The sequence below is a fragment of the Equus caballus genome, chromosome 20 (genome assembly GCF_041296265.1).
Source record: "Equus caballus isolate H_3958 breed thoroughbred chromosome 20, TB-T2T, whole genome shotgun sequence".
In the NCBI taxonomy this organism is placed as follows: Eukaryota; Metazoa; Chordata; class Mammalia; order Perissodactyla; family Equidae; genus Equus; species Equus caballus.
The window spans coordinates 33,021,746-33,039,035 of NC_091703.1; the positions used below are offsets into that span (position 1 = coordinate 33,021,746).

Sequence of the window (17,290 nt, forward strand, 5' to 3'; positions counted from 1 at the left end):
CCTCCTGATACCCAGGGGCCCCACCCTGGGCTCCCCCCAGGAGCCCTGCATCTCCCCACAATCCAGCAACTAAAAGGTTAACATCCCCACAGCCAGGCCCCTGTTCTCACCATGGCTTCTGATTGGTACATATGTTGAGTATCAGCCCTACTCCTGCTACCCCACCTGATAGTTGAATTTCCTAGGTCCCATGCAGGTAGGCCTCCCTTTGGTCTCCCCCTCCCTATCTGACTCCCTCCTCTCTTCTCTTCCTTCTCCCCAGATGTTGTGAATGATTCCTCTCTGGCTCTGGGGGGCACCTTCCCACCAGCCCCCTGGTGGCCCCCTGGCCCACCTCCCACCAACTTCAGCAGCTTGGGTGAGCAACCCTGGGCCCTCCTCTGGGGCATGTGGGTCCTGTGCCCCTGTTCCTCCCTGGGGCCAGCTTGGGTGGGAAGCCTCCTGTGGTTCTGACCCTCCTGCCTCCGCCAGAGCTGGAGCCCCGGGGCCAGCAGCCTGTGGCCAAGGCTGAGGGGAGCCCAACTGCCATCCTCATTGGCTGCCTCGTGGCCATCATCCTGCTGCTGCTGCTCATCATCGCCCTCATGCTCTGGCGGCTGCACTGGCGCAGGCTCCTCAGCAAGGTGGGCAGAGTGGGTCACCCCCACCCCGTCCTTCCCCTTACCCCAGCCCTGGGGTTGGGCCACCTGGAGAGGGGTGGGCAGGTTGTGGGTGTGGAGAGCTGAGGCCAGGCTGAGGCCAGTGTGTGTGGGGACTCCTGTATTAGTTAGGGTCCAGCAGGGAGCACAAAGCACAGTCTAGTTATAATAATTAGAAGAGGGCTTAGTAAAGAGACCACTTACGAAGGTATGGGTGGGCGTGTGGAAATCACAGGAGTAGTGCAGCTCCCCAGGCCTGGTCCCGCAGAGCTGTCACCATCCCTGGGCCCGCAGGGTGAGGGGAGGCAGCAGGTACCGGAACCCAGGAGGAGTGAATCTGGAGAGGGCACTGTGAGAGGAGCAGCAGACTTTGATTCATGCATGTGGGAGCCCGAGTCCACCCCGTGGGGAGGGGCTGGGAGAATAATCACCCTGGCCTCACTCTCTGTCCACCCTCCAAACTCCTGTTGGAGCTCCTCTCTGCCAACTCGAACCAAGCCGATTGATGCAGTCCACACTGGTCAACCTCTTGGGGCAGATGCCAGGGGGAAAAAGGTGGAGAGTGAAGCTAGAGAAGCAGCCGGAAGACGTCTGGCACGCCCCACTCCCGTGTCTCCTGGGAGAGAGTCCAGTGGTGGTGATGCACATTAAGTGGATAATTCCATAATTATCTGGTCAGATTTGGGTTGGAATCCCATTGTGGGACCTCAGGGAATTCCCTTAAATGCTCTTGAGCCTCTGTTTCTTTACTTGTGAAATGGTAAATTAATAGCAGATACAACTATAGGATGGTTGTGAGGACTGAAGGGAAGAACGGGGGTGTAGCATTTCACAAAGAGCTGGGAAGTATGTGCTGAGCGGCAGCCGCAGTTAACATTTCCCATTCCTCATGTCAAGGCCGAGCGTCGGGTATTAGAAGAGGAGCTGACGGTTCATCTCTCTGTCCCTGGGGACACCATCCTCATCAACAACCGCCCAGGACCTCGAGAGCCACCCCCTTACCAGGAGCCCCGGCCTCGTGGGAATCCGCCCCACTCTGCTCCCAGTGTCCCTAATGGCTCTGGTAAGACCTGCCTTGTTCCAGTCCCACCTCCATCCTCTCTGCCTGTTTTCTTAGTGTATCTCCTTCTCTCTTCTTTCCCAGTCCCTTCTTTGCCTGTCTTCCCCAGTTTCAACTTGTTTTCTTATTTCTGTGTCCCTGGTCACCACCCTCTATATCACTCCATATCCCAACCATATAATCTCTCTCAAGAATTTCCCATGTATCATTCATGATCCCCAGTGGTCTCATCCTGTCTTTGTGTCCCATACACATCTCTCTCTCTTCTCTGTTGTGCCGTCTCATTGTGTCTTCCTGACTCCTCTCCTTCCTCCTAGACTCACCATGTTCGTTCCATCCATCCATCCATCCATCTATCCATCTATCTGTATTCATATATCCATTCATCCATCTCTCCATCCATCCATGTACCATCCAACCATTCATCCATCATCCATCTACCCATCCATATATATTCATACATCCATTCGTCCATCCATCCAACCACCCATCCATTCTTCATCTATCTATCCAACCATCCATTATCCATCCATCTATGTTCATACACCCATTCACCCATTCATCATTCATCCATCTGTCCATCCACCATCCAGCCATTCATCTGTCATCCATCCAACTATTTGTTTATTATCCATCCATCATCTACTTGTTCACCCGTCATCTCTCTATCCATTCATTATTCATCCTGCTCTGCAATGCTCTCCAGATCCTTGTTTTATCCTGTCTCTGTCTCTTAGTACATTTGTTCCCAGCAGCCCTGGTCTCGCCCTATTCCGGGTCTCCCTGTGTGTCTAGCCTTGAGTCTCATCCCTTCCCCGTGTCTCTCCTCCTCCTTCTCCCGACAGCGTTGCTGCTCTCCAATCCGGCCTACCGCCTCCTTCTGGCCACTTACGCCCGTCCCCCTCGAGGCCCGGGCCCCCCCACACCCGCCTGGGCCAAACCCACCAACACCCAGGGTAAGCCCCTCTGCCCCTGGGCTCCGCCAGGCTCCCCATACCTCTACTGGAGCAGGGAAAAGTCCTCACACCTTGCATTCCCTCCTCTCCCCACTGTGGCCTCTTTTACTCTCCTGAGCTCCCAAAGAGGAAGCTCTTGTGCCCTTAGCTCTCCTCTGCTGCTGCTTGCTCCTTTTTAAGGCCTCCCCTGGAGCTGAGGAGTGGAGAGCTCACTGGTTCTCAGCTCTGCCCCCTCCTCCTCTTCCATGCCATCTCTTCAGCTCTCCAGAGCCAGAGAGGAGGCTGCTGTGGTGGCCCAGGTTCTCTTGTAACTCCTCCTTCATTCTCTCCTCTTTCTAGAGCTGCAAGGAGGAGGGTCTCTCCCCCTGGGTGCTTGCCCTCTCCCCCAATGTGTCCCCTCTCTGCAGTCCCTGAGGTGAAGGCTCACACCCCGCCCCTTCTGTCTGCTGCTCCTCTCCTCACTGTTGTCGTCTCATTGTCGCCCCTTCCCCTGGGCTGAGAGGGGCAGCTCTGCTTCCTCCCCTCTGTCTGTAGACTCCGTGTTGCGTGGGCTCTGAGGAACTGTTCCCCCTTCCCTCTCTGTTTGCCCCTGTCTCTGCTTGTCTTTGAGCTTGGTGTGTTGGTTCAGGGAGGGTCTGGGTAACCATGGCGGCAGGGAGCCAAGGCTGAAAGAGGGGGATAGAACAGCTAAATGAACGGAAGGGGCCGGTGGGGAGTAGGACAAGGGTTGGGAAAGTGGAAGATGCCTGGATGGCTGGGACCATCCTTCTTCTGAGGGTGGGTAGAGGAGCTCCTCTTCCAGCCAAGACTTACCTCATGGGCTCTTGGGCTGTGCTGGATCCCTACAGAATAAGACTTTATGACATTCTTCGCTCAACCATTTCCATTGCCTTGAAAACTCTGGAAGAGCTGTCTTCTCTGGTTTGAGGTTGGTGGGTGGAATACCAGGAAGATGGAGGGTAGACCTATTTTCTCACCCAACTGGGAGACAGGGGGGCCCCTGGGAGGCTGGAGTGTGGAGAACCGTGGCTCTCAGGGGCTGCTCCTGACGCCTATGTCCTGTCTTCTCTCCCCTCACTCCTCCAGCCTGCAGTGGGGACTATATGGAGCCTGAGAAGCCGGGTGCCCCGCTTTTGCCCCCACCTCCCCAGAACAGCGTCCCCCACTATGCCGAGGCTGACATTGTCACCCTGCAGGGCGTCACCGGGGGCAACACCTATGCTGTGCCCGCGCTGCCCCCAGGGGTGGCAGGGGATGGGCCCCCCAGAGTGGATTTTCCTCGGTCACGGCTCCGCTTCAAGGAGAAGCTTGGCGAGGGCCAGTTTGGGGAGGTAAGGAGGATCCCTGCCCAGCCATCTGTAGTGTCTGAGTCTGTCTGGGGCTTTGATGCCATACTCACACATCCTCCTTGGCCAGGAGCCTGTCATCTGTGACTGTGTTATCCCAGTTGACCCTATGACCTTGGTGAACCTTGTAACCTCCTAGTCAATGACCTTCCTTCTCCAGGTGCACCTGTGTGAGGTAGAGAGCCCTCAAGATCTGGTCAGTCTTGACTTCCCCCTTAATGTGCGCAAGGGACATCCCTTGCTGGTAGCTGTCAAGATCCTACGGCCAGATGCCACAAAGAATGCCAGGTGAGGACCAAGGATGGCATCCGGAAGAAGGGAGGGAGGCCATGAAGAGCGGGGAGCGATCTAGAGCGAACTATGGTAGAGACCAGCAGTGGGGAGCGTCTGGGGAAGGTTTCCATCCCAGGCCGCTGCATCACCAGGGAGTGAGCAGCATGTGCGCTGGGGGGTGGGGCGCTGTCTGCGTGAGCAGGAGGGAAGGTGCAGGACAGCCCCTCAGGGTCCCTGCCGCCTTCTCCTGGCTTCTCTAGGAATGATTTCCTGAAGGAAGTGAAGATCATGTCGAGGCTAAAGGACCCCAACATCATCCGGCTCCTGGGCGTGTGTGTGCAGGACGACCCTCTCTGCATGATTACCGATTACATGGAGAATGGCGACCTTAACCAGTTCCTCAGTGCCCACCAGCTAGAGGACAAGGCGGCTGAGGGGTCCCCCGGGGATGGGGAGGCTGACCAGGGGTCCACCATCAGGTACCTGCTTGCCCAGGCTGGCCCTTCCCTGAGAGCTCCCAATGGGGTCTCTTGGAGGGAAAGAAGGGAGCATGGGGCAGGAAGGCTGGTAGAGGTTCCAGAAGGGGGCTTGGGACGAGGAATCCATGACCATGTTCATCTAGGAATCTGAGGGGCAGAAATGCCGGAGATTACTATGCTGAGGGTGGAGAAGGGACTTGGCCTGTGTCAGGAATATCCCTCTGTCCTCTCTGACCCCCATTGCCCCTGAGTCCAGATTGGGGAGCATAATAAAAGAGATATCTCCCTGGGGCCAGATGAGCCAAAGAAAGGTTGAGCGGGCACCTACCTCCTGCCCTCCGCATGGGTGTCCCACCTCTGCACCGGGAATAGGTGTAACTTGGTCCCGGGGAGTGGGCTCCCTTTCCTCTCCTGGGAATCTATGAGGTGGGGATGAGTCTGGGGCTGCCCACAGTGACCCTCCTCTGTGGGCTCCCTTGCTCAGCTACCCGATGCTGTTGCACGTGGCAGCCCAGATCGCCTCAGGCATGCGCTATCTGGCCACACTCAACTTTGTGCATCGGGACCTGGCGACGAGAAACTGCCTGGTTGGGGAAAATTTCACCATCAAAATTGCTGACTTCGGCATGAGTCGGAACCTCTACGCAGGGGACTATTACCGTGTGCAGGGCCGAGCGGTGCTGCCCATCCGGTGGATGGCCTGGGAGTGCATCCTCATGGTGAGAGGCCCCGAGGGGCAGGGCAGGAGAGCATTGGCTGCTCTGTAGTCTTGTTCAGGAATGTCACTTACCTTCCCTGGACTGCAGTTTTCTCCTCTATCAAGTGTGGGGTTGGATCAGTGCTCTCTAAGCTTCCCTCTGGACTGGAGAAAGCAGGGAGGTGTGGTGGGATGGGAAAGGGCCCGTGAGCCAGGAGTGGGTATGAGAGCTGGAGTCAGGGTGTCAGAGACCAAGAGAGAAAAAAGGAGAGGGGAGGCTAGGGATAGAAGGGGAGGAGTTGGGAGAAAGTCAGCACCAGAAAATGGGGGCAGGACGGGTGGAAAAGGGAAGAGGTGAGGGAGAGGCTAGAGCAGGAGAAAGAAGGCAGAGCCCAGGGAGGAGCAGGCTGAGTGGGAAAGAGGGCCAGCTAAGGAGAGTGGAGGCGAGGAGTGGGAGGGAGTCAGGCTGGGAGGTGCTGAGTGGACATGGGCTCCCTGTGGGCAGGGGAGGAGGGCCTATGTTGCCTGATGCCTTTCTCTGCCTCTGTCACCTTATCCATGCACCAGGGGAAGTTCACGACCGCCAGTGACGTGTGGGCCTTTGGGGTGACCCTCTGGGAGGTGCTGATGCTCTGCCGGGCCCAGCCCTTTGGGCAGCTCACCGACGAGCAAGTCATCGAGAATGCAGGGGAGTTCTTCCGGGACCAGGGTCGGCAGGTCAGAGCAGAGGGACGGGAAGATGGGGCTGGGGGTCCTGGAGGGCCAGAGCCTGTCATCTTGGGGACTAAAGAACATTTGTTCCCTGCCTTTTGCCCCCCCTGCCACAATGTAGGTGTACCTGTCCCGGCCCCCTGCCTGCCCACTGGGCCTATATGAGCTGATGCTTCGGTGCTGGAGCCGGGAGCCTGAGCAGCGACCACCTTTTTCCCAGCTGTATCAGTTCCTGGCAGAGGATGCGCTCAATACAGTGTGAATCAACACCCAGCTGCCCCTCCCTCAGGGAGGATCCAGGGGAAGCCAGCGGCACTAAACAAGAGGAGCTCACGGCACCCCAACTCCATTCCCCTCCCGACCACCCTTCATCTCTGAGAGAGAGGCAGTGTGACCGCAGGTGGGCTGGGCCTGCCAGGGAGCTGACGCCTTCCCTTCCCTAGACAAGCTCTCATGCCCCCTTCCTGCTCCTTTCCTAGAAGCCCCCACCACCCACCCAGCTGGCCCTGTGGATGGGATCCTCTCTGACCTTTTCTAGCCATCCCTAGGGGCAGGGTAGGGACAAATATAGGGCAGACACTGGACATGGCCCATTTGAGAACCTGGGCCCCACTGGACAACACTGGTTCCTGGAGAGAAGGCTGTGGCCCCTCCAGCCTCTCTCTCTTTCCGTCACACACTGGACCCCACTGGCTGAGAATCTGGGGAGTGAGGAGGACAAGAAAGGGAGAAAGCTGTTCCTTTGTGCTTATTCCTGGAATTGTCCTCAGCTTTGGCCTCTCCCTCCTCCATCCTCTGAAACACTGGACATGGGGTGATCCTGCCCCCAACCCCAGCCATCCCCACTTCCCACCTGCCGTGTTGTAGCTAGAACTTCTCGAAGGCTATATGTTTCTGTGGACTAAATATTGGGATTAGGGGGGAAAGCGGGAGCAATGGCCTGTGGCCCTGGGGTTGGACATCTCTATTGTAGCTGCCACATTGGTTTTTCTATAATCACTTGGGGTTTGTACATTTTTGGGGGGAGAGACACAGATTTTTACACTAATATATGGATCTAGCTCAATGCAATTTTAATCCCCTGCGCTAGGCAGGTAACAATAAAGGTTGAGTTTTCCACAGCTGGGAGTGGGTTCTTGGGGTTTTGGTGAAATCTGCCTCCTGCTGGCACCCCCCCCCCAACCTATCCCCTCCCTCCTCCTCCTCCCACTCCATTTCCTAGCACGGATTTTGCCCAGCAGAGTGTTCTGTTTCTCCATAATCTGGACCCTGCCTGTAGGACCTCGGGTCCCATGTGAATGCGTGAACCTTGTCAACTCCAACAGGACCTCCGGCAGGAGCCTGGAGGGAGGTGGATTAGGCCAGGGGGCTTCACCTTGTTTGATCCATGGACCCCTTTGGTAGTCAAGAGAGGTCTACTGATTCCTCCTCAGAATTGCATTTTAAAACCCATTAAAAATATGTATATTATATATTTTTATATATTTTACATAATATATATGTATAAGATTACAGAGGAAATCAGTTGAAAGTTTACCAAAATGTTAAAAAAAATTATGATATTGTAACATATGCTTATTTTAAATATGTTTAATGAGATCTAGCAGAAGGTATAACAACTACTGACATTTCCAATAGTAAGGAGCATAAACGACATTCTGAGATTTCTACAATAACAACTTTAGTGGGATGTGAAAATAGCTGTGGTGTCTTAATAGTTACAACCCACAGGTACTGCTAATACTACAGGGGGTAGGATTCATAATTGGAGGAAATGCTAAATTTCAGTTAGAGGTTAATAATAGAGGTGGAGCTTTTCTTTTGCTCAAATTCTAGGCCCTTGCCACCAGGGGTCCAGGTGGAGAATCCCTGGATTAGGCTGATCAGGTGTGCAAATGACCCAACAGGTGTGAGCTGTTTGGCTGGGAGCCAGAACCAAGATCCTAAATTACCTCAGGCTTGGAAGGATAAGCCACAATCTCCAAGAGAGCATTTAACAAAGAGTTCAAATTTGGTTGGAAAGAAAAAAATCAGCTGCAAGGACTGGAAAAGGCAGACCCATCTTGATGGCAGTTAATGTGAAATAAAGACCCTGGGGTCTTGGTTGATGGTATTCACAAAATGAGCCAACTGGATAATGAGGATAAGATAATTCAATCTTAGGTTGAACTAATAGGCCTTGGGGTGCAGGTCACAGATCTGAGTCCTGCTGAGAGGTCAGACTGCCGTGACCTCGCTTTAAGAGAGGCACTGACCTGTCAAGAGTTTAGAGGCCAGAACCCCAAATGGTGAGCAATAGAAGCCATGGCAGTGAGCCAAGAACTTCCAAATTTCTGACCTTAGAACTCTTAAGCTCTAGACCTATGCAACCACCTAGAAATCATTTGAATGTCAGTCTCGGCATGTTCAAACCTGCTCCTCCTCCATGTTTCCTGACTCAGTGAGTGGCGGCATTATCCACTCAGCTGCACAAGCCAGAAACCTGGGGATCCTCCCTGACACCCCCTGTCCCTTACTCCTGCCTCCCAAGTCCAGTCTATCATGAAGCACAGCTAACTTTCCTTCCCAAATTTCCCTTAAGTTTGCCATTTCTTTCAGTTTCCATCGCCATCCTGGCACACGCTACATCTCTTGCCTGGATCACTGCAGTAGTCTCCCAGGATCTATTCCTGCTCCTCTCTGGTTTGTTTTCAGCCTTGCAACCAGAGTGATCTTTAAAATATGTAAAATCGGACCCCACTCCTTGACTTCAAATCCTTTAATAGCTTCCCATTGACCTTAGAATAAAGAACAAAATCGTCCTGGCCAAGTTTGCCACCCCCTCCTTCTTCCAGTGTCCTTCTGCACTCTCTTTTATGCTCCGCTGGCCTTTCAGTTCTTCTAACAGGTCATAGTCCCTCCTGTCACATGGCCTTTGTAGCATGCTGTTCCCCCACCTGAACACAGTTCCCTACTGTCTTTGCCTTGTTAACTCCTGCTTGTCCTTCAGCAGTCTTCCCTGACTTGCCGGACCAGGTCAGATCCCCTTTGTTGCTTTCAGAACATGGCTCTCTTCTTTGTAGTACTTACTACTGGTGTGATTTTACACGTTTTTTGTTTTAAGAAAGAAGGCAATATTTACTGGGCACCTACTATGTGCCGGGTACCGTACTTATTACATATTATACCTTATTTAATACTCACAACGTATGAAGTAGTTAAAATTACTGCCATTTCACAGAGAAGAAAACTTCTCTATTAGGTTAAGCAACTTGCTCAAGGCAGCACAGCCAGGAAATGGAGAAGCTGGTTGGAAGGAGGCCTGTTGGCTCCTGGCTCTCAGTTCTTTCTCTCCATGATGCTGCCTGAGGGAGGAGGTCGTGAGCTCTCCATCATCCATCACAGGAGGTTTTCAAGCTCAGGCTGGATAGCCCTATGTCAGGGAGCTCTTTCCACAATTTCAGCTCCGAGGAGCTGGGCTGATCTTCTTCCTGAAGGCCAGTTCCAGGAACTCAGCCTGTGCTCAGTTCCCGCCATCAGACACCCTGCCCTCATCCACTGCGTCCCTTCCAGGAGGACTCCCCAGGAGAACTCTGCAATGATGGAAATGGTCTACGTCTGCACCATCCAACAGATAGCCACTAGCCACACGTGGCTATTCAGTACAAAAATGGGGCTAATGTGACTGAGGAACTGAATTTTAAATATTTTAGTTAAACTCAAATAGGCAAAGAGGTGGCTCCTGTGGCTCCTGTTCTGGACAAAGTAGGCTTAGACTTTTCCCTACATTGTAGGTTCCCAGTCTGCCCAGCTCCCCTGTGCTTGCTCCTGTCAACCATAAGCATATGACCCATCTCAGTTTTAGACACATAAAAGCTTCTTACAAAGATGGCATTGGATTATGAATGCCATTTTGTAATCTGCTTTTCTCCCCCACTGATAGGTCGTGCAAAGCTCAGGCCAGTACACACACAGTGACCTAAGTGCCAGCCAGTATTCTACATTGTTGTAATGACCCACATTTTATCTAACCAACTCCCAATGATGGACACTTGGGCTGTTTCCATAATACAATGACAAATACACTTCAGTAAAAATCTTTGCATGCATATCTCTGTGCCCATGTGGGAGAATTTCATTATGATACATTCCTAAATGGGGAGTCGCACAATACATTCCTAAATGGGGAGTCGCTAGGTCAAAGGTTAGTCATATTAAAATCGTTTGGTACATACTGCCAAATTGCCCTTAAAAAGGCCTGCCTATGTCAACCTTCAACAAAAGTGTGAGTATGCTCATACGCTCATGTACACCAATGCTGACACTGAGGTTGTCAATCTTTAATTTTTTTTTTGCTAACTGGATATTTTATTGTTTCTTTAATTTACTTTTCCTTAATTACTAGTGAAGTTGAGAGTTTTTTCATTTGGTAATAAATGATTTGTATTTCTTCTGTTTATTGCCTCTAATCTCTTTTGTCAATCTTTCTATTGTGTTCTTTTTTTTATTGCTTTGCAAGAGCTCTATTTTGTCTATTTTATCAAATATTTCTTCCCAGACTGTAATTTGTCTTTTAACCTACCTTAACGTTTGCCATAAAGAAACTGTCCGTTTTGTGTCATTTTTTGAGGATTTTAAACACTGCTAAAGAAACGGAACAAAACAAACATGGTTGAGCTACAAAGCGTAACAGAATCTTACCCAGTTCTCGTTTTGGTCCCTGGTCCCTCGAGAAGGACTTCAACCCCCAGCTGCGGGGCCTTCTATCTGGTCGCGGGCAAACATTTGAATCTCACCGAGCTTCGGTCTTCTAGTCTGTAAAGTGGGAATAAAACAACTCGCCTTATACAAACTTGGGGGAACGTGTAGCTCCGGCCTTAGCTGAAGACGGTCCCCTCCCTTTGCCTGCAGCAGTTTCATAAATCAAATCAGATCAAACAAGTGGTTTCTTTTAAATATTGTCTTTACTAGGATTTTCTAACTAAAAAGGGGGGGGGGGCATGGCGGACGTGGCAATTAAGCTTTATTGAGTACGTGCAGAGTAAGGCGGCCTGATCATGTTAACGCCTAACTAGCGAAAACGCTCCGGAGAGCGTATTACTCCAATCATACCAGGAGCAACTGAGCTCAAAGAACCCAGTTTCGTCCGTCTCTTAACCTAAGCACCTCACCACCCAGCCGTCTCCGCGCCTCCTCCAGAAAGCCCTCGGGGAATTTCTACGCCCACGGTCCCCCCTCCCACACTATAGTCGGTTACAGGCACCGTTAAGCTGCGTGGGTAAAGAGCTCTGCGGAACAATGCGACCCCGCCTCTGATGTCCCGGGCTCTCTCTATTAAAACCCAGCCTCCGTCCTCGCTGCTTCCCCGTGGTGCCTTTTGGGAGTTGTAGTCAAACGCACGTCAGCCTGCTCCAGAGTGGTCCAAGACGAGACTCCAACTCCCAGTGTGCCCCGCGACGGGCGAGTGCAGCGCTTATTCTTATCCTCCTTGCTTTCCCACTCCTTCCCTTTCTTCCCCTCTCTTGTGAATCCTCTACTTCGGGCTCCTGTTTGTGAGATCCTTCGTCCCTCTCCCCATCTTTTCCTCTCATTTTTCACCATATTTTCCCCTATTCCCGAGAGCCAATGGAAGACATTGGCTCCGATTAAGCGACGGCTTGAGACTCAGGGTGCACGAGGGGGGATCGACACGGAGTGGTAAGGGGGCCGGGAGAGAGGGGGAGGCGGAGGTCTAAGACAGAGAGAGAGTTGAGTGGGACGAAAGTAGGAGAGAAGTTAGGAGATCGGGTTTGGATCAGGGTGAGTGGGGTGAAGTAGTCTTGGGGGGAAAGAGGTGGAATTAGATTTGGGAGACAGGGAGGGGAAAGGTAGTCTATTGCAATGCCCAGCGCGAGAAATGGGGCCGAGAGATAAGTGGGTAGGACTGACAGATTTGGAGCTTATAGGCTGATCTGACTAGCAGAGGTGGAAGGGAGAGAGGATTGGACTCAAAGAAGTTTCTTTGTCACATTTTAGATAAAGATGAGACAAGTCATTGAAATACAAAGTGATTTTGCAAATATGGGACAATTAACAATTCTGTCACTTGGAAATTGAGAGGACCCTGGAGTTGAGGCTCGAAGTGGAGTGAGGAGACAGGAGAGGAGAGGAGGTTAGTGAGGTTTGGGAGAAACAAGAGGAGAGGAGTGACATGGAAAAGGAAATTATAGGAAAGATGGGTTATTGTGGGGAGGAGTGGGTGTGGAAATGTATGAGAAAGGTGAGGGGGTGACACTTGCATGGATTGTGGGGGTGCGTTTCTAACACTTGCATCTCTCAGGTGATGGAGAGCACCCCCTCAAGGGGTGGACTGAACCGAGTACACCTACAATGCAGGAATCTGCAGGAATTCCTAGGGAGCCTGAGCCCTGGGGTTTTGGACCGATTATATGGGCACCCTGCCACCTGTCTGGCTGTCTTCAGGTGAGGACACCTTTCATGGCAGGGACCGTGGTGAGGAAATGTAATGGGGCCTGCAGACTGGAATAAGTTACCATGGGCAGAAGCTTAGCCCTGGGGAGCTTGGAGATTAAAGTATGTCAGACCAAAACAGAGTTTGTGGGGGCAACAAGACTAGTGAAGGTGTAGGGGGTGAGATGAGATGTTTGAGAGGCTGTGGTGGGCAGAGATGCAGACTAAGGCAGTTTCTGATACTAACATTTTACCTCTACCTCCTTACAGGGAGCTCCCATCTTTGGCTAAGAACTGGGTGATGCGGATGCTCTTTCTGGAGCAGCCTTTGCCACAAGCTGCTGTAGCTCTGTGGGTGAAGAAGGAATTCAGCAAGTGAGTCTCTGCTGCATTCTCAGCCACATACAAGTTTCTAGACAGCTAGATTTCCCAAACTGCTGTTCTTGGAACACTTCCAGGAAATATTGGGTACACCACAAAACTTGTAACTGAATAAGTTTGGGAATCTCTGCATACTATATTTTCCCTCTTGGAGAGTTTGATATCTATGACAAGGCTCTGGCAGGTGTTGTAGTAAAAAAATTTGCCTTAAGAGGACACTGATTTCCCTCTGTGAAAGTATTCCAAGGATCACCAGTTCAGAAAAGGCAGAAATGGAGGCCTTTCTGGGCCTCCTCCTTTTTGTTCTCCTGACACCCTCCTCGCTTCTGTGCTTCTGTTCCAGAGCTCAGGAGGAAAGTACAGGGCTTTTGAGCGGGCTCCGTATCTGGCACACCCAGCTGCTCCCTGGTGGTCTCCAGGGCCTCATCCTCAACCCCGTCTTCCGCCAGAACCTCCGCATTGCCCTTCTGGGTGGGTATGTCACTTCTGTTTCTTCTTAAGCTAGGCCAGGGGAACTAGTAATTAAACTGCTGGAGGGGGAGCTTCTGAGGGGCCTTTCGGGAACCTTGTGGGCTCCACCTTTGGGAGCTCCTTTAGGAATGAGGTGGACCAGATGTAGCTGCATGGTATAGGAAATGTCTCCCACTCCTGGCCCATGGGGGTGAGGGTGGAAAGAAGGCAGAGGGGTGGGCAGGGAACACAAGCAGGTTTCCTTATTCTTGGCCCATCCTGGCACAGGGGCAAGGCCTGGTCTGATGACACGAGTCAGCTGGGACCAGACAAGCATGCCCGGGATGTTCCCTCACTTGACAAGTATGCCGAGGAGCGATGGGAGGTGAGGCCTTGGGACTTGGTGTGTGTCTCTGCTGTGCTCCTACTTCCCACGACCCTTAGAGGCATCAGTTTCTGTCCCTCTTCCATTCCTCAGGTGGTCCTGCATTTCATGGTGGGCTCCCCTAGTGCAGCCGTCAGCCAGGACCTGGCTCAGCTCCTCAGCCAGGCTGGGCTCATGAAGAGGTGAGGAGGCCAGAGGTACAACAGCTCCCTGCTTTGCCATCTCCTTGGGTCCCTGCTAAACTGAGTGTCTGGGGCAGGTCAGAATTGGAGGGAGTTAACTGAAAAAGGAGAGCTGAGTGGAGTATGGCCAGAGATAAACCAAGAAAAACCATGAGAGGACAAGTGGGGGTGGTGGCCTTTCTCTGCATACCTCCACCATTGTCCCTCTTTACATCTCTAGTACTGAACCTGGAGAGCCACCCTGCATTACTTCTGCCGGCTTCCAGTTCCTGTTGCTGGACACCCCTGCCCAGCTCTGGTACTTTATGTTGCAGTATCTGCAGACAGCCCAGGTGAGGAGGCCAGGGGCTGCTTGCTGGCATGCTCTGCTCTTCTCAGGACCCACTGAGAGACCACTGCCTACAGACTCAGTTCCTCGATTTTCTCTCCTCTCGTATTCTCCCTCCCATCCTTCCTCCTTTGTCTCTGCCATTCCTCCCTAGAGTCGGGGCATGGACCTAGTGGAGATTCTCTCCTTCCTCTTCCAGCTCAGCTTCTCTACTCTGGGCAAGGTAAGCAAGGGGCCAGAGCTGGGGGCTTGGGTGGGTGAGCTGAAGGGAGAGAGATGGGAAGGGGAAATGAGGTTATGGGGCAATAGAGTGAAAGATAAGAATGAACAAAGAAGGACCAGAGATGGGAAAAGAGGGAGCGAGTGTATGGGGTTGGGAAAGGGAGAATGGGATGTTTTGTACCCCAGCCAGCCACCTCTCTTGCCCAGGATTACTCTGTAGAAGGTATGAGTGATTCTCTGTTGAACTTCCTGCAACATCTACGTGAGTTTGGGCTTGTTTTCCAGAGGAAGGTACGAGCACCGGGATACATGGTTCTAGGGAAGAGGCAGGGTGGTATGGTTCCTGGGCCTTTAAAAAGCAGCGGGGTCTTGGGAGGCAGGAGCGGGAAGCAGTGCTGGGACTGGATACTTGGGTCCCTTGTGGGAGAGAAGTTGTAAGTTGAGGTTCTGTGCGCTGGTGGGGATCAGAGATGTGTCAGGAAGATGTAGGGCAGTGACACCTGAGGCCGTCTGCCTTTCCCTTCTATCCTCTGCAGAGGAAATCTCGGCGTTACTACCCCACGCGCCTGGCCATCAATCTCTCATCAGGTGTTTCTGGGGCTGGGGGCACTGCACATCAGCCTGGCTTCATTGTCGTGGAAACCAATTACCGACTGTATGCCTACACGGGTGAGGCCCGACCCTGGGAGAGCAGGTTGGGGATGGGAGTGGGTTGGGGGAAGGGCACAGGAGGGAATGCCAGTTTATGTTCACGTTTACCTGGCAGTTGAGAGAGCTCTCTGACACTTCTTGTCACACCTGAAGGCAGGGCTGGGGGAGTCTGGTATGGGGAGCCACTTCAGCCTCTTCTCCTACCCTGGGTCAGAGTCGGAGCTGCAGATCGCCCTCATTGCCCTCTTCTCCGAGATGCTCTATCGCTTTCCCAACATGGTGGTGGCACAGGTGACCAGAGAGAGCGTGCAGCAGGCCATCGCCAGTGGCATCACAGCCCAGCAGGTATCTCTACTTTCTGGAGGTAGGGGTGGAAAGCCAGGCTGCTCTTGGGGTCCAGGGTGGTCACCTTACAGAAAGCTAGCACCGGGTCTGTTACAGTGGGTGGTGGTGAGCTGTCTGAGCACCAGGCACATGAGAAGTCAAGGCTCTAGGTTTGGGAATAGGGAGACCCTCGGGGAAAAAACATAGGGGGAGGAGATAGAGCTCTGGATTTGAGTCTTGGCACCACCACTTCCTACCTGCGTAAATCGTCTAGTTGCTTCACTTCCCTGAGCCTCAGTTTCCTCATCTGGAAAATGGAAATGACGACAGTTGTTGGGAGGATTCAATGAAAGAAGAGAGGTAAAGCACGTAGCTCAGAGCCTGCCGTGCAGTAAGTGCTCACAAAATAATAGCTGCTGCTATTTTAAAGAAAGAGAAACACAAAACAAGACTATGGAAAGGGCCAGGGAAGGAGTGGCAGACATGACCAGTGGGAACAGCCACTTGGGACAACAGCTGAACAGGGATGGGTTGAGTTGACAACAGGCATGCGGCTATGAGTTTTTAAACGGTAAGTTGATGTTCCAGTGACAGCTTAGGTAGCTTTCCTGTCCTTTTACTCAAGCCCTTGAACCCATTCTTGTCTATTTTCCTAGATCATCCATTTCCTAAGGACAAGGGCCCACCCAGTGATGCTTAAACAGGTACAAACAGGTACCAGGCTGCTGGAGGCTGACAGCCCCTGGTCCCTGGTCATGAAGTGATAGAGGGGCATCCAAATCTGGGGAATGAGCAGAGGGCTGGGGTTGTCTGGGGCAGTGTTCCTAAATCCGACAGCCATCCCTTGCCCCTACAGACACCTGTGTTGCCCCCCACCATCACTGACCAGATCCGGCTGTGGGAGCTGGAAAGGGACAGACTCCGGTTCACTGAGGGTGAGTGGCCTCTGGTGGTTGATTCTTGGTCACTAGCCAGAGGAAGGACAATTCAGTCTTGATGAGCTGAAAAAGCTATTCATGCATTTTATTTGCTTACTGCATGGGCTGGGAGAGAAAAGCTGGCAAGACACATTTCACTTTGGGGTGAGTTGGTAGTAGTAAATGGTCTCAAATCAGTGCAATTTGGATTTAGCTGTAAGTGGGAAATCGGGAGGGGTAATTCACATAATTTCTCTGGTTTTGATGAGCATCAAGGGGTTTTCTTAATTGTATTACATCGCGTTCCTGAATATGGGTGGATCACACTAGCGTTAGGATGAGCCCTGGAATAGACAAGCACAGAGGGTTAGTTTATAAACAGTGGTGGGTGCCAAGCCTAGACCCCTGCCCTGAGGCTGCCAGGAGGGCTCTCCTCTCACGTCCGGCCTTCTCCCTCTCTCCCCGCTCCTGTCCCGGCACCCAGGCGTCTTGTATAACCAGTTCCTGTCGCAAGTGGACTTTGAGCTGCTGCTGGCGCACGCGCGGGAGCTGGGCGTGCTGGTGTTCGAGAATTCGGCCAAGCGGCTCATGGTGGTGACCCCGGCCGGGCACAGCGACGTCAAGCGCTTCTGGAAGCGGCAGAAGCACAGCTCCTGAGAAAGCGGGACAGACCAGACCGGACCGGACCTGGGCGGGGCGGGACCGGGCGGGCGGGCCGAGCCGGCGGCGGCCTCAGAACTCAGGCGTTTTTTATTGACACGTGGGGACTCTTGTTTAATAAAGTTATGGAAGTGAGCCACGCGGCCCGGGCGCCTCCCCGCGGGGCTTCCCCTCTCCGCGGCGGACGCGCTCCTCACGGCG

At 52.7% G+C, this 17,290-nt stretch overlaps 2 protein-coding genes and 1 long non-coding RNA gene across 34 annotated transcripts in view; 2 read left to right on the forward strand and 1 right to left on the reverse strand.

The window, feature by feature from the left end:
* Positions 1-7,281, forward strand: part of DDR1 (discoidin domain receptor tyrosine kinase 1) — a 17,594-nt gene extending 10,313 nt beyond the window's left edge. For 18 of the 31 annotated variants that reach the window (XM_014734635.2, XM_023624170.2, XM_070245162.1 and 15 more), the window contains 10 exons: positions 263-358; positions 472-623; positions 1,536-1,701; positions 2,544-2,654; positions 3,741-3,985; positions 4,161-4,288; positions 4,534-4,752; positions 5,237-5,471; positions 6,017-6,166; positions 6,282-7,281. In XM_014734635.2, the coding sequence (XP_014590121.2) occupies positions 263-358; positions 472-623; positions 1,536-1,701; positions 2,544-2,654; positions 3,741-3,985; positions 4,161-4,288; positions 4,534-4,752; positions 5,237-5,471; positions 6,017-6,166; positions 6,282-6,422 (1,643 nt within the window). In that variant the 3' untranslated portion in view covers positions 6,423-7,281. The remainder of the gene's footprint in view (positions 1-262; positions 359-471; positions 624-1,535; positions 1,702-2,543; positions 2,655-3,740; positions 3,986-4,160; positions 4,289-4,533; positions 4,753-5,236; positions 5,472-6,016; positions 6,167-6,281) is intronic. The other 13 variants (XM_014734639.2, XM_070245178.1, XM_070245173.1 and 10 more) reach the window with 1 other exon arrangement.
* Positions 7,282-7,734: 453 nt separating this feature from the next.
* LOC138919620 (uncharacterized) lies at positions 7,735-11,527 on the reverse strand. Its single transcript, XR_011429952.1, has 3 exons — positions 11,403-11,527; positions 10,841-10,954; positions 7,735-9,732 (listed from the first exon to the last, which is right to left on the reverse strand). It is a non-coding gene; the product is annotated as an uncharacterized lncRNA (long non-coding RNA).
* Positions 11,385-17,224, forward strand: GTF2H4 (general transcription factor IIH subunit 4). 2 transcript variants are annotated; one of them, XM_014734648.3, is made up of 15 exons: positions 11,385-11,836; positions 12,155-12,290; positions 12,459-12,601; positions 12,860-12,964; positions 13,314-13,445; positions 13,709-13,805; positions 13,899-13,987; positions 14,208-14,319; positions 14,470-14,538; positions 14,745-14,828; positions 15,074-15,206; positions 15,403-15,533; positions 16,169-16,216; positions 16,369-16,447; positions 16,914-17,224. In XM_014734648.3, the coding sequence occupies exons 3-15, from the start codon at positions 12,462-12,464 to the stop codon at positions 17,084-17,086; spliced, it is 1,392 nt and encodes a 463-aa protein (XP_014590134.1). In that variant the 5' UTR covers positions 11,385-11,836; positions 12,155-12,290; positions 12,459-12,461; the 3' UTR covers positions 17,087-17,224. The 2 variants fall into 2 exon arrangements, with proteins under 2 accessions (XP_014590134.1, XP_003363845.1); XM_003363797.5 differs by lacking the exon at positions 12,155-12,290 and having other exon boundaries at positions 11,576-11,836.
* The last annotated feature ends 66 nt before the right edge of the window (positions 17,225-17,290 follow it).